This window comes from Poecilia reticulata, linkage group LG5, assembly GCF_000633615.1.
Source record: "Poecilia reticulata strain Guanapo linkage group LG5, Guppy_female_1.0+MT, whole genome shotgun sequence".
Classification (NCBI taxonomy): Eukaryota; Metazoa; Chordata; class Actinopteri; order Cyprinodontiformes; family Poeciliidae; genus Poecilia; species Poecilia reticulata.
The window spans coordinates 23,057,698-23,073,842 of record NC_024335.1 but is presented as its reverse complement, the minus strand read 5'-3'; the positions used below and the strand labels follow the sequence as shown (position 1 = coordinate 23,073,842).

The following is a 16,145-nucleotide window of genomic DNA, read 5'->3' as shown; positions in this document are numbered from 1 at the left end:
TATATATAGACACCTTTACAGACACCTTTACAAAGCCCATTTTTACCTTCTGTCCCTCTTTTGATCATTTCTGTTTCTCTCCTTTCTCTTCTTCTTCCTGTGTCCTTTCTTCCTCTGTTAGCTTCGTTCCATTTTGTGTCCTTCATTTCCTTCTTTCCTTCTTTGATTTGTCTTCTGGTTGCACATTTAAAAAGCTTGCACTGTTTAAATATTTGCCAAACTCATAATGCACATTTGTGTTTTGCGTTTAATCTCAAACAACTGAGCAAAGTCTGACCCTTTAACATGAAACATGAAGGATAGTTTTCTTAGACATTTCTGAATGGGTAGAACCGCTGCTTATATACAGCCGATTGATTAGCAGTCTCCGGTTATCATCTGGATTGCTTGACCTCAGTGTCCTCAGATCAAAGGCATAAATGTAAAGTCATTAAGCTGTAATTGGGGTGCCTGCATTCATCCATTTCCTGAAAGCCGTGACAAGAGCCTGTGCCTCTGAAGATTAACCACTTATTAACATCGGCGGTGACCTCCGAGAAGAAGTCCATGACTCATGGGGAAGCGATGGGAAGTACAGGAACTTGAGGCTGAATAGTTATCCTGCAAATTAGATATTTGTCATTGTTACAGTCAAAGTACCATCATGGATAACTGGAACTGAGTGTCAAAATGAATTGGATTGATTGGATGACGAGCACCAGCTTGTGCCATTATTTTTGTGATGTAAAACTACATTTTCAAGCTTTTTTGCTCCTTAAAATCTATGGGATAAACTAATTAATCACACAAGTGATTAAGAATCCACTTAAAAAGGCGTAAGCACACCACAGGATGCAGATCCATAACCCAATCAGCCCTGAATCCTGCAGGCTGTGGAGTGGATGATGGAGCTAATGTGGCTGAAGGAGAGCTGCCAGCTCAGGTTTTCCAGTCCCACCTGTCACTCATCCACACGTTTACTGACAACCATCACACACACACAACCAGGGCAGGAAAAATAACTGCAGGATACGGACAGGTAAACGAGTAAAGATTTTGCAGGGAGAGAAAGTAACAAACACATGCTGAGTGATGTGATGACAGTGAGGAAGGCTGAATTGAAAAAAAATGGTGTTTAATGGTAATTTGTTTCACCGAGTCTCTCCTCTTTTGTATATTTCTGTGAACAAGCCAGCTCTTTTTTGTAATTTAAACTTAGTTATGTTTAGGAGAGTAAAACAACGCTGGTTAGGTTATTGTGTTTATCTGCAAGAGTAGAACTACCTAAGGCAATGCAATATCTGCTTAATTTGCTTTTATTTGTTACGCAATCAATGCTGTGTCTTACTTTCTTTGGAAACTTGTTCCGGTTGAACTTTCTGTCAGAATATGTTAAAATATGACTGACAATATATAAACCTTAACTCCTTTCACACCTTCACTGCTTGTCTGTGTCCATGACAAAGAGTTTGACAGGGAAAAGCAGAGAGCCGGTGTTTGTTCAGAAATGCTGACGTCTCTCCTTTAGGTCCTGTCAGCTAGACTTACAGTCAGTGTTTATAAAACGGCACAAAGTACCTATAATTTCATTTTGGCCTGGAGGAAGGAGGAGGATCGCAGCCGGTGCTGCAGCCAGGAGGGTTGTTCAGCTTTGAAAACGCGTGCCGGGCTGTCTCTTCACACGTTCATGGAGGACACGCTCACCTCTCATGATGGCAGTTATGATGTCATGAGATCAGACAGATTTATGTTATAACAGAGAAGTGCTCAGGGGGATTTGCAGACAGTCACTGTATCCTGGGGGCAGCCTGAATACTACAGGAATATGCCGGAGCTTCAGCAGATAGAATATCACGTCAGTTGTTTCATTTTAAAACGCGTAACTTCGTTCTCACGTTTCGAGGCTTAGATACTTTGTTTGATGGTATTTTTCATAGCATCTTTCGCCATGACTGTCAAAAGAGAAAATTAGTCTGAAATGTCAAAGTCATGAAATATTGGAAAATCTGTAAATATTCTTCAATTTCTTTGCTTTCTGCGTTGCATCACATCTTCAAACTCAAAACTTTGTCCACCCCTGAGAAAAATCCTTGTTTGTGGGATAGAGGAGTGTGAGACCTCAATAAATCATTTCTGAACTTTTTACAACTTCATGGTACCATAATCCTACTCAACTGAACTGAAAACCAAACTAATCTGTAAGATGAAGACAAAGAAATGTAACAAATAATTTTAATCACTCATTAAACGTTGGAGAGATATTTTATACATTATCGTGACATATTTCACAACTTTGCCTCCTCAGTCTTCAGTTTTGTCTAAATTTGTGCTCAAAATTCATTTTCATAAAGAGAGAAATGTTTCATTGCTCAGCCAGGACTGAGGGCTAAAGTAGCAACACATTTAGGATCCAGAGTTGAGCATGTCCAGCTCCTTCCTCATGCCAGAACAGAACGGTCAATCGCCTCATCCCCATACTAGCGTTTTAAAGTAACTGAATACATCCATTCAGTACTACACTTAGGAGCTAACTGCACTTGTTCTCTAGTTTCTCTTCCATTTCAGCATGTATGCCAGGAGGTTTTATGCTATCTTGATTGGATTCAAATGATTAAATCGGTTTAGACACCAAAAAAGGGCTACTTTTATTGTCTATTAAGTATAACTGAAAATGCATATTCTTCCCAAAGGGAAAATAAATTACAGTTCATTCAAATCAAAACATAAACTCATTTAGGGCTCTAGGACAAATACGGAAACATTTTCAGAAATGTTTTCCATCAGATCTGATTTATTTTTTGGAAAGTACTGGCAACATTTTCCATCTGGAGGCATAAATGTCAGAAGAGTTGCAGCTGTAATTGCAGAGAAATGTGTTTCCCCAAACCATAGCTTCAGAGGGCTTGTAAATAAATACACGCCACACTTTTCAGAGTTTTCTCAGTAAAAAAAACAAACAATAAACATCCATCCTTTCTCTTTCAGTTCAGTTATCCTCTAAATTAAGTTCATATATTACATGAACGAAAAACAGATAAAATGGGGGGGGGGGAAAGGGGAATAAAGTTCAAAGGGGTATTAATACTCCTGCGGAGCATTGTGATCAAATAAAACAAGTTTTGAAGCCGAATAATTCGGGTCACCTGTATGAGTTGATCCTAGACTAGTAAGCATCTGTGAAAGGCGAGGAGCAGCCCAACTCTGAACATCATCACCATCAGCAGCACCAGGCCGCTCTCCGGTGCTCCTTCTCTCTCCTCCCCCTGCATGTGATCCGCCCATCCCCTCCTGCCAGCTGCCACTTGCCGTATCGCAGTGATGCTGCTCGCGGCCGTGTGGAGGAGGAGAGAGAGGCTGCCCGCTGCCCAATGACAGCGCAGGATGCTGAGAGAGGCTGTTGGGCTTGAATGGAGGCGACAAGATGCCGTCCAGAGCGACCAAGGAGACCCGTTGACATCTGAAAAGGTATACCTGTATCTGTTGATATTTTACCGCTTAAAAACCAACACGTACTATTGTAACGTTAGAAAGAATGACGCCCGGAATACGTAACGTGTTCGCTCGCGTTTTTTGTGCGCGTTTTGATGAGCGACAAGCCGGGGTAAAAAGAAAAAAAAAAAAAAAAAAAAAAACGGTACAGGCTGTGTCCATTTAACCAAATCTTTTTCCTGCTCGCTCAATTAAGCGAGACAATATAAGCTAGCCGTTTCCTGGAAACTAATATTACTCTGTAGTCGCGAAAAGGCGATGACAGAGCGCCGTTGTTCCTAAAAAATAAAGATTTCCCCCACACGACAGGTTAGAGTGTTATATTTCAGGCGAGCATGTAGGCCCGGCGTGCTGTCAATTGCTCGGTCGTGCCCTGCCAGTCTTCACCAATTCCGCCTTCAGATCAAATGTTGGCAACATACTGTAATTTATAGGAGCTATTTCTGAGCAGCAACGTCTGCTAACGCTGGCATTTGGTGACGTGAGCGCTCGGGCCAATTTGGAGATATTTAACATCTCATCCAGTCCACCAAGCGTTTGAGTCTGGAGGAGGCAAGGAGGCGTCAGGCTCTGTAGTAGAATGCTTGATGAGGAGGCTGGATGTGTTGCATCTGCTCTTTCATAGAAATATCAACAAGATTCCCCTACATGTCATATATTCCCCCAGTGCCATATAACTCCACACATGGCGTTATTTGTATGATGTCTTTTTTTTCCTAATGTCATGACTGCCTCATTGAACAACGCTGCTTCTTTCTCCAAAGGCAGTGCCTGTGGAAAAAAGAAAAAAAAAATCTTTGTTTCAGGACATCTGTATCCTCTCTGCTGTTTCCGCACCCACCGCACAGCCAGATTCATTTCCACGTTGCCTTCACTCTGGCATTTGCTGATCAGATGTACATGTATGTGCTGCTGCAGCTCTCCCAACCTCCAACACAGAAAGTGGGGTGCAAAAAAAAAAAAAAAAAAAAAAGAACATTGTGATCCAGGTCAGAAAACTAGTCTCGCTCAAAACTGTGCTGTTCAAAGATTCATAAAACTGGAGAAATGAGTCAACAAATGGGCGATATGGCCCATTACTCTGGGCGGCAGAGTCTTGTGGGTGCACCATGCAAGGTTACAAGGCAATATAGCTCATTGCCCTGGTTGCCGCAGTCTTGTGTGTGCTTCACAGCAATTTACAGGACAATTTAAATCACTATGCAGGGCCGCACAGTCTTGTGGATGTGTTGGAGAGTTTTAAAGTCAATATGGCCCTTAACCCAGGGTAGCAGTCTTTTGGGCGTCCCATACAAGTATAACAGAGGCCTTGTTTCAGAATTGACTGTTTTTTTTGTTTTTTTTTTAAATATGTTCAACTGGAATAGCTCATATAGTTTCACAGTTTCAGAGTAGAGTGAATCTAATATTAGATGAGTAGAGTCATCTAATATTTCTTGTCTTATCAACAAGTGGACGTGTAAACACATAATCTTTCAATCCCCAACTTATTTCACTGCTGTTTTGATGAGCATTTGTCAATTTGCACAGCCATTTTATAGCTGTGCGTTTTATATTATGATACAGATACATTTTGAAAGTGCTAACTTGTATTAGACAAATATCTGACAAACAGTTTTAGTGCAAATTCAGCCACAATTTCTTAGTTACTGCTTCAAAGATTATTAAATTCCCTTGTGCAGTTCTATTGCTTGGAATAAGGTAGAGAAACAACAGAATGAAATGCTGAGAAGTCAACGTAAAACACAATAATACCTATTTCAAATCGAAGCTGTAAATTGGAGAATGAAAACATTATTTTCCAATGGATGCCCGCTCCTCTGCTCTGTCAGCAGTAATAACCACATTAGCTGATTATTTATATAAAAATACCCTATTGATAGGAATGTGTAACACTGGGAACCACTGAAAAAACCCTCAATATTTTAATCGTTAAAAGTGGAAAGGGACTATAAAAGGAAGAGTTTATCTTCATCTTGATTTGTAAAGTGAGGCTTTGGGCGCAATAGAGGTTATCACCATGAAGTTGTTTTATGAAAAGAACCAAAAGTAAAACCACTTGTGGACTACAGCACTCTCCACATCAGCTGAAGTAAAAATCTGTAAATACCTTGAAATAGTTTAATCTATTGCAGAAACAGATTCTCATTCATTTTACAAAAAAAAACGAAATCATAAGCTTTGATTTGAGTTCATTCATTCAGTGGGGAAGAAATCCTGCATAAGAAAGAACATTTTCCTCACAAAAGCACCACCCATAGAAATTTCTATTAAACATATGTAACTTAAGCATTTTTTTTTTTTTTTTTAGGTAGCTCGTGGTTTTGTGTACATTTTCATGAGTAATAGTTAGGAAGAGGAATAAGCAGATTTGACATAGAGGTAACATTTCTGTTCCCCTCTCTCCTTCACGGGGAATACAGAAAAAATATTGCATTTAAAGTTAGGCAGATTGTTGTTAAGTCTCATAAATCAAATGGTATCAGAAATTTAGCTGGAAGGAAGTTTACCTGGTTGCAATGCACAGTGAAGAGGATGATACATAAAATTGAAAAAAAGACAGATCTCCAATGTATCTAACTCCTGTAATGAAAACATAACTTCCTGTGTATAGTGAAGGTCTTCATTGAAAAACAGTTAATTTAGTGGGATAGAAATCAATCAGATTTAAAACGTTTTAATTTCATATACAAAGGCAACAAAAGGTGCGTTATATAAAATTAAAACAGCAGGCAGGAAAGAGGAACAAATACTTTATTAATTAAAATATAATCTCAATTCAAGCAGCTGTTATAAACATAAATTAATCATAACATTAAAGCAAAAAAAAAAAGTAGAGTAAATAAAAGGATTTTAAATCAACACAAAGTCAGAGTACATACGCAATTAAACTACTGACACAATTCAATTAAAATAAGGTTAAATTAGGACTAAATATTTAATTTGTGAAAGTCAGTTATAGGCCAGGTCCTGAAGATAAGTCCTTTGTTTACTTTACAAACCTCACGATTTTCATATTCTAACATCTTTTTAAATTTATTGTGGAGGTCTGCAATAAACCCTTTACATGAATTTACTTTAGGGAATTTTCAAATAAGTGTCAGTAAATGTGGAGGTTGCTGGATGTTTCAGGCAAACTGACAGCAGTGCAAAATTAATATCAATAGGAGAAAGACGAGCAGTGGAGTAAGAGTGAAAGTGTCGTCATCACATCCCAGATTATTAGCTCAGCAGCCCTGCTCTGCTCACATAATTTCCCCCCTTTAGTTACAGTTTTCCTGAAAATCCTGTTCCACTTATGTAACTTATAGCCGTAACAAGAAAGCATTAAAAATATTGGATTTATTATGCAGTCAGGAATTGACGTCGTTTGCGGTAAAGAAAGGGACGTTTGAAAGACAAAAAAAAAAAAGAAAAAATGGCGGAGTGACTACCTTAATCAATGACCCATCAGTGGTGAGGTACACAAAAGCCGACAAACACTGACTCAAAGAGGCGTCACAGGAGATGCAGCCCAACACATGAACTGGTTTATCTACTCTACCGGTGGATCAAAGAAGCAAACACGTGTTTATCTTCCTCAGAAGTGAGCAGCAAGCTGGCTGGAACTTGTGCTGGATGCTGTTTTGTCTGAACCCCTGCTGGATCCTGCTTCCCCCAGTGATATATTTACCCACCAGACCTCACTGATCTGATCTGGCTGCTTTTTTTGAACTCTGGTCTACTGTTTGTGATATACTGTATGTTTTAAAGGAGAACTAAAAGAAATGTTCTTTGTAAATTCTAGTAATTGTGAATCTAACAGGAAGGGAATATTATCCCCTTGCATCAAGGCAAATGTTGCCAACCTTTATATGATTGAAAAAAAAAATTCATAAATTAAAACGCATTGGAGAATTTTTTTTTTCTCGGTATTTCTAGTATTAAAATACCAATAGTTTTTCATGTTGATGCATTTAATGGAGAAATGATCAGATATTTCACAAACAAATCACAGAGGAGTACAGGTCAAGGTAAATGCCATGCAGTCTGTGGGCCTTTTCTGATGCATCTCTTCAATATAAAAATCAGAAAATTAATCAGAAAATTTTTATATTGCTCAGCTCAGCTGACTTATATTTAGCGTTTCCATGTCTACGCTCTTATAACTTTATCGTACAGATGAGAATGACTTTCAGAATTTCATGTAAAGCACCTGCGAGTTCAGCGATGATGTCATGGGAAATTTTAGTGACTTTTGTATATCGAAGGAACCTGCTGACACATGGATTCCTCTTTTTAGGAATAATCTGTCCTTTATATTAAAGATATACAGGAATTACTTAAAAGGCAGAAAAACAACAAACCTTCCCCTTGTCACTGTCGCTGTATTCAGCCACAGTTTCTTTGATTGATATTTTGAAGATTTCTTCCACCTTCATGTGATGACGACAGGTGATTTGTCTGCGCTAGCCCAGACAGAAACACCATGGCAACCGAATCCGAGAAGTGTCACCAGGAGGAGAGAAAGATGGAAAAGTCTACGCGTATATGATTAACCACCTTTTTCTTAGACATATCGGTATCTTTCATCCTTTGACAGCTGGGGAAATTAAAAACCCTGGTTAGAGTCTTTGTCTTGACATTTGTGTTTAATAGCATTCAGTTTTTACCCTAAAAATATCGACCACAGTAAAATAATGATGCCTTCATATTACATAAATCACAGCCCGTGATAAATCTAGAAATGTATTAAAGCCAAAAGACAGCATTAAATAGCCCAGCTATTATTACATGATTAAAAATTAAGTCTCCTGTATCATTTTTTTTTCTTGTTACCCAGGAGGAAGAGATTTATTTTAAAACTTGCAAATTTTTTGCAATTTTGTTCATCTTTTGAACATAAAAAGATGAAAAGACCTTTATCATTAAAAGAGTACATGCGTGATATATGTGGTGATTTCTGATGTTTTTCTTTCTAGTATTAGCCTCAGATAAAAAGACATGTCGGGTCCAGTTCTTACAGTCATACTGTGAGCCGAGCTGCACTCTGTCAGTAAATATTTATCAGTTAGCTTATGAGACAAGACAGTGCTGCAGAAATGTTGCTTTATTTCTCGTCCAGTATGTCTTTATTTGTCAGAATTATTGGTCTTTCTTCCCTACTTTTCTTTCTCGTATTTCTATGTGCAGCACTCTGCACACACACAGAGCACCAGCACCTCTGGGGACTATTTGTTAAAGGCTTAAAAATAAATGTGTTTATTACAGTGGCATAATCTCATGCTGTAATTTTAGTTTGAACACATCCTGTCAGTGGGGGAAATACACTGTTTTATTTTTATATTCATTTTAGACTTTGTCATCCTTGCTTACACGCTGACAGTGCATGACAGGAATAAGATTTAATCTCACGCTTAAAGATTTATATTATCGCCTGGATTATACATGCAATAAACTTTTAGACAAAAATGTGTTTCTTTGTAGCCATTTCCTTAAAGATCCTGACTTTCTTTAATTGCGTGTTCGATTATCTTTGCAATTTTGAGGATTGGCTAATAGAAACTGTGTCATATTTATAACCCAGGGAAAAATTTAAGTTATGAGTGACTTATTAAAAAGTTTCCACTCACCTCATATTTTTTTCAGATTATGCAACAAAAGCTGATTTGTTTTAAAGCTTTCTCCACGTCTTTACCGGGGCTGCCAATAAATTTGCTTGATCACTTATATGACAGCTAATTAACAAAGTGCCTTAAGAAACAACACTTCTCAGAAGACGATGATGAGCTTGATATCACGCACTGAACTGCTAATTGGATCTGTAATGTACGGCGTGGTTGTACTAAACCTGTACTTGAAAACAAAGATAATTGATAATCAGATGGATTCTAAGTGATTCAAAATGTAGTGATGTTTTTCTGAATTTGCTCCTCGACACCTAAAATGCTCTCTATAGTTGTCTCTGTTTACTCTGATAAAATGATGGCTGTCATGATTCAGGTCAGAGAAATGTGAGACTGTAAAGTTATATTTCAATCAGTACTGAGATCTACTATAGATAAATGTTAGCCTGTGAGACATCTGGGATGATGTGAAATTCCTGCAGGCCATTTGAAATTAGAGCCTCGTAAATTGGGACAGCTTGTCGCCTACGCTGACTAACACAAATCTTAGAGCTAATATAACATTTCTCTTTTCGTCTAGAGCTTAGATTTTTGACTGGAATGTGCTGTTTTGTTTTTCTTTTTTGCTTTCTGAAATGCTGTATGTCTGACAAATCCTTCTCCCCTGTTTCCTCAGATCTGACATTGATGTGACCTAACCCACCCATTCAGACATGAAATAAGTCATCCATGTTTGGTTGACAAAAGTCAGAGCAGTCTCATTTGAGCACGCCCCTGTTAAAGGACCCTCTGGTGGCTACTCCTCTGAATCACGGGACATGTACGGCAGTGCCAGAGCTGTAGGTCATGTAGAGAGCAGCCCTGTACGGTCCCCGCGCCTTCCAAGGTCCCCCAGACTGGGCCATCGAAGGGCACACAGTGGGAGCGGGGGTGGTGCAGGGGGCAAGACCCTCTCCATGGAGAACATCCAATCACTCAACGCTGCCTATGCTACTTCAGGGCCCATGTACCTGAGTGACCACGAGGGCGTGGGCTCCACTGCCACCTACCCAAAGGGAACCATGACTCTGGGTCGCGCCACCAGCCGGGCCATGTACGGGGGTCGCGTCACAGCCATGGGCAGCAGCCCCAATATTGCTTCAGTGGGGCTGCCTCATGCTGACCTTCTGTCTTACAGTGACCTGGGCTCCCTCTCCATGCTGCACGCCCACCACCACCAGGGGGTGCCCTCGGCTCTGCTCAGGCAGGCCGTGCGGGGCAGTGGTGGCGAGCTGCTGGAGATGCAGGCCCAGCTCAGGGAGATGCAGAGGGAGAATGAGCTGCTGCGGCGAGAGCTTGACCTGAAGGAGAGTAAGTTGGGATCTTCCACCAACAGCATCAAGAGCTTCTGGAGCCCAGAGCTGAAGAAGGAGAGGATCATGAGGAAAGAGGAGGCGGCTCGCACGTCCATTCTGAAAGAGCAGATGAGAGTCACTCACGAGGAGAATCAGGTGAGACCACTCCTCTCTGAGCTGTCATAATCCACTTATTGCTGCAGTGAATTTCACTCGCTGCCTATTTGTCTGCCCATTTTGCTCTGCTTTGATCTCCGCTTTCACCATGCTGTCTTTTGCAAATAATCACAGCCATCCTCTCTTATGTATGCAGTAGAAAATAAAAGCAGTCAGTTCTGTTATTTTTTAACAGATTTGTACAACCTTTCTGGAAAGATGTTCTTTTATTGACATAAATATCTCTTCATCCAGTGAAGAATCGATAAGACTTCAGCTTCTCAGAAAATACAAGCACTTCAACTAAAAAGGAGTAGAGCAGAAATCTGAATGTTCAGTTATTTGTGGCTCAGTTAAAAAGTACGATGACACTGCCGACAGGTGTATTGAATGCCATCTGGTCCCGATATCGCTTAATTTTGGTTTATTTTCACAGATTCAGCAGATTGGCCCCAGGGGAAGAGATGTCAAAAGGTTTTTTTTTCTGCTTACCTCAGTGTGGGGGTGTAGTCGTGGCCCAGTTAAATCACTTACTGACAGGAGTAGGCACACGGCCCAGAGACAAATGTCAAGGACACTTAAACACTCCCCGTCTGTCTTCCTTTGCCTTCTCTTCATATGCTCTGACCTGCATCATCTCACAGTGTTTACTTTGGTTCATATAGTCGTTTCTGCAAAAGATTTGCCATCTTTCTGTCTATTTTAAATAATTGTCTTGGCAAAAAAAAAAAAAGATAATTAAACAGCTGAAGATCACTTTCTTTAATGTCAGATCTCACCTGGAGGATTACTAATAGCTGGCTAGCTGTTGGAGCGAACCAATGCACAGCCTCTGGCTTAGTGGATTCTGTCAGCTGCAAGTGGAAATATATGACACTCTGATATTGTGTAGATTGTGTATATATAGACTGAGCTTTTTAGTATAAATGCATTTTCAAAAAAAACAAAAAAAAAACCCCCGCTGTGTTCATGATGCAGCATACTGAGCAATGCTTTGAGCAGTTTAAAGGCTGAGTTTGGTCTAGCTGTTTGTGCAGGGCATTGTGTCTGCTCCAGCTCTGTTTTCATACGCTGAAGAGACACGATTAGTCATTACTCTACCCTGCAAGGTAGTACCATCAGTGGGTTTTTCCACACAGGACTTGTTGATCTTCTTATAAAAGATGGGGTTTTGTCTCTGCACATTGCTAAAGTATTCATTCCCTTTAAACATTTCAACATTTAATTAGCCTAATAGTTTTTTTGTACTTTTTGTGCGCTTTGAGGAGATTTTATGTGATGCAGCAACACAAAGCAATCCATCCATGTCTGTTTATAAAAATGCAGTAAAAATTGGTGAATTATAAACGTATGGAGATTTTTAAAAATAATTTTTCCTCCTCATTCCAAATTTGTGCTGCTTTGTGTTAGTCTTTTTGGGTATGAATACTTTTGCAAGGTGCTTTAGTCTAACTATCAGTCAATTATGCAACACCAGAAGTATTTTACATCATTATGATTTGCAAAAATCTGAGTCTGTGTTAAAGCTGAATCATCTGTGTCACCGACAGAACCAAAGCAACTCAGCTTTGCACATTTCTTTATAAAGAGTCGTTAAATCCTCATTGCGATATTTTTAGTTGGAACTCATAGAGTTTAGGAGCTGAATGTGTCCTGCAGATTACGAAAGCTGTTCGCTGACGGGTTTCCATGGCATCATCCTTGAATCAAAGAGAGGACTCGGTGCTTGCTCTCCCCTTATGTCGAGTGATATTTATATTCCTCCTGGTAGGATTCATTAATGCAGTGTGGCAGCTAATAAAAGGCAGATGTGCCTTGTTGCTATAATTGGTCTATTCTAACTTGATTTCTGGGCTCTGAGGCGTGCTTACATAACTGCATATTTACGGTGGGCTGGTTTGGTCGCACCCACTGGGCTCACTGAGAGGCTGACTGAGGAGCAAATTGCTTCATTAATAATGGATAAATTTCAAGCCAGTCATTGCATCTGTCTTCTAGCACCACTTTTTACAATTGCATCAGGTGCCTTAGGCCCCAGTTAGTTTCAGCAAATACCATGCATCATTTATCATGAGATAATCAGAATCAGGGTGTCCGGGCCTCTGTTTGCAAAATCTCCTGATATAACATTCACTTTCTGAAGCATGGAAGTTTTTGGTGGTATTTATGTTTAAATACCACCCACAGCCTGCAGAGCCTCAATCATAAACAGTGAAGGTGATGACTAGTGGTGATGATTAGCGTGAGATCGTTTTGTGTGATAGATTTTTATTGTGAAGGGCAACTGATTTTGTTTTCATCGAATTGAGCAGAATTTTTGTTGTCATGCCGAAGCTGTACGAGAGCTGCTGGAGGCGAGCGTGTGAGCTAGAGCATACCATATCTGACTGAGTCATGACCACTGCTGCTCAGCTGCCCAGTCAGCCCTGATCAACGGTTCCCACAAAAATAGATCCCACTTTGCGCCTTCTGCACATGCATGCAAGACTTAAAGTAAAATCATGCTGTTTCCCACCCAAAAATTCAGGATTTTCTATATTTGGAACATAGCCATAACGTAACACCATCAACACGAACAAGTGTCTGCGCTTCTGTGCGATTGAGTGTTATATAACACATGGTGTGTGACGGGTGAAAATTTAATTAGAGGTAATTCCCCTGGTGGATTGTGCAGCCCTGTAATCAAACAGAGCGGCGTGCTGCTCATGTGTGAGAGGCGAACTCACAATTATTTGTTTTTCACGCATGTTTCATAATTCAGCTGTGCAAACCAGGTACTGCACATCAGTGCAGGATGTTGACTTAACTTGACTTCTAAGCTACAGCAGTCACATGATGACGCTTTGTCACCTAACAACCCTAAGCTTTTTGATGTCTCTCACAGCCCCTAAGAACAAAAACAGTTCACATTTGTCACCTAACAGCTGAAACCTTCATGTACTGTGTTGAGATTGTATGTGATAGATAAAAACAAAATTGTGAGTAGTGGTGAAGTGGAAGAAAAACAATATATGGTGTCTTGCTACTAATAACCTGAAAAGAGTCTTGCATTCGTTTTCATTAATTACTTACTGTTTTACCCCCAAATAATATCACTTGGATCCAGTGAACATGTAATAAAAAACAAACAAACAAACAAAAAATGAATATGGCATAAATATAATTCTTCCAAAGCATGGCAGTTCACATTGCCTGACAGGCTGGCAAGAGGGCCATTAATCAAACAAACAGTAAGAGGCCCATGGTAATTCAGGACAAACTGCAGAGATTAAGGCTGTGAATCTGTTGAAGGGACAATTGTTAGTCAAGCACTTCAAATATCTGGCTGCCCAGAGTACCAAAACCGTTGAGTTGATGATCTCGCCCCAAAAAATCCCCCGTGCAGGTTGCCACAAACAAAGATGGGGACACATCTACACACATGTGTTGGGGGAACAACAGAGATGGTGCAAAGGAAACCTGGCCACTAGACATAACCTGAAGCTATAGTTTATCTGCACCCACAACATAAGGAAAGAGAAGTAGGACTACTGCTATGTTTTTGTGCCACCAGCACTCACAGTGGTCATCTGTGGTCATGCAGAACCTGGTTTCATCAGCCAGTGTCTACATGTTGCCAGTTGAACAGCCGCCTATAACGGGACTGTGAACCCAGAGTTTTGGAGATGCCACCAGTCGAGACGGACACAGGGAGTCGCATCAGGATCAATACCTTTGTAGAATCACAGAGTTCTTTATTGATTGTTTCACGTTATGACAGTCTCCTCTTGGCGTGGTCTTTCATGACAAGCAGAACCCTGGCGAAGTGTGTGGGTGGTATCGAATACAAACCGGTTCCAGCATGGCGCCTGTGACTGCCAAGCGGTTGCGTGAACCATCTGGCCTCATGCTAACCCACAAAGCAACCCCTATCAAGTGCTGCTAAAGCTGCTTAATCACACGATAAACAGCTTCCTCAAGTTCAAGCATCTGAATAAGATTCAATTAAAACAAAAAAATATAAAAGAAGTCTTGAAAGATGGCTTATTTCTGTGCATGGAGTGGCATTTTTTTACTGTCTCAGACTGTCAGATTTCTGCAGGCGCCCCTCTTGTAACTTTGTGCTAACTGAGGGGAGGTGATGAAACGCAGCATTTGCTTGTGTGGTGTGGGTGTAATTGTATATTGTCAGCTATCACGACACACTACACAGAGATTAGGAACGGTGTGAACAGTAGGCTGCTGCAGCTCAAGAGCTTTGGAGTTGCTCATTTATTCTCACAAAAACACAACCTCCCATGTATATAGAGCATTACATGCAGAGCAGCTGGTTCCTGTGTCACCAGATGGCTCATTCTGGAGCAGAGGTCATCATCTAATTGCTTAAGGGGCCAAAATAACATTTTAAGGCGCGCAGTGTGGGAGCCAGCCTTTTATTAGGCATGTTTGTAACAATGGCCTGTTTGTGTGAAGCATTTAAATTATGGCTGAAGTAAGTAGATGGGATGTTCTGTGACAACTAACAGCTTATATTTGTTAAAGAAAATTACACTTTTTATTTAGTTTGAGCGAGGACCTGATTGTGACTTTATCTGTGAATAAAAGCAGAAATAAATGATAAATGCAAAATAAGATAAGAAAATAATTTTAAAAGGACGTCTGACTTTTGGTGCTTCAGTATTCTCAGTTTCACCTATTTTCACAGTTGTTTCTTTTATTTACTTTTTTTTAGCCCCATCTATCTTGTCATAAACTCTATAATGGTACCTGTTGATTAAAGCACCCCGCAGTATTATGCAACCACCACCATGTTTCACTGTAAAGATGGTATGAGAAACACCAAAGCAACCAAAACTGGTGTCAAATGCTGCCCTGGTCTCCAATATATAATTTCAATATTTCAGTGCCCGTTCATTCTTTCTGTTTTTAACTTAGATGTTTTATTCCCTCTTCAATCTTCAGTGGCAATTGACTTGGGGGAACTCAGACGTTCAACACTGGCACAGGTAAAACTGCCCCCTACAAGTCAGACAGAGTAACCCCTCTGCTAAATCACCGCAACGCTTTGTTAAGGCATTTACATGGCAGAAGCCAGAACCTGAGTCAGTGTGTGATGTTGCCCTCAAACGGATTCTCTGTTTCTGCACCACAAGATTTATGACAGCCAGTTGCCCCCGGCTGGCCCAGGTGTCATTACGATAAGGAGTCACAGCAGCTCAGCGTCTCTGTCTAGTGCTGGGAAACTCTCTGGGTTTTGACCGTCAAGGTTTTCAGTAACAGAAAGAAAAAACCCTCTGTGACCACAGCACCAGTATCAGCTGAGTCATGACCCGTTCACGCAAACAGCTGCACCTCAGCTGTGGCTGACGTGGAGGAACCGGACGGAAGGCTGTATAGTGATTTTAAGTCACAGTTCAATTACGCAGATGCAGTCACTGGATTGTTTCCTGCATTTTGGTTTCCAAGGCAGGCAGGAGTTTATTGATCGGTGAGGAGGGAGGATCAGAAACGAGAAGGATAGATCTGAAAAAAGAAGAAACCATTTGGGGTTCATGCTCAGTGTGGGCACACTTTACTCCAAATCTAACTACAGATATATATA

The 16,145-nt window shown here is 40.4% G+C and overlaps 1 protein-coding gene across 8 annotated transcripts in view; it reads left to right on the top strand.

The window, feature by feature from the left end:
• Positions 1 to 3,295: 3,295 nt before the first annotated feature.
• erc2 (ELKS/RAB6-interacting/CAST family member 2) overlaps positions 3,296 to 16,145 on the top strand; it is a 49,646-nt gene continuing 36,796 nt past the window's right edge. For 5 of the 8 annotated variants that reach the window (XM_008409675.2, XM_008409676.2, XM_008409674.2 and 2 more), the window contains exons 1-2: positions 3,296 to 3,444; positions 9,751 to 10,564. In XM_008409675.2, the coding sequence (XP_008407897.1) occupies positions 9,893 to 10,564 (672 nt within the window). In that variant the 5' untranslated portion in view covers positions 3,296 to 3,444; positions 9,751 to 9,892. The remainder of the gene's footprint in view (positions 3,445 to 9,750; positions 10,565 to 16,145) is intronic. The other 3 variants (XM_008409677.2, XM_008409679.2, XM_008409678.2) reach the window with 1 other exon arrangement.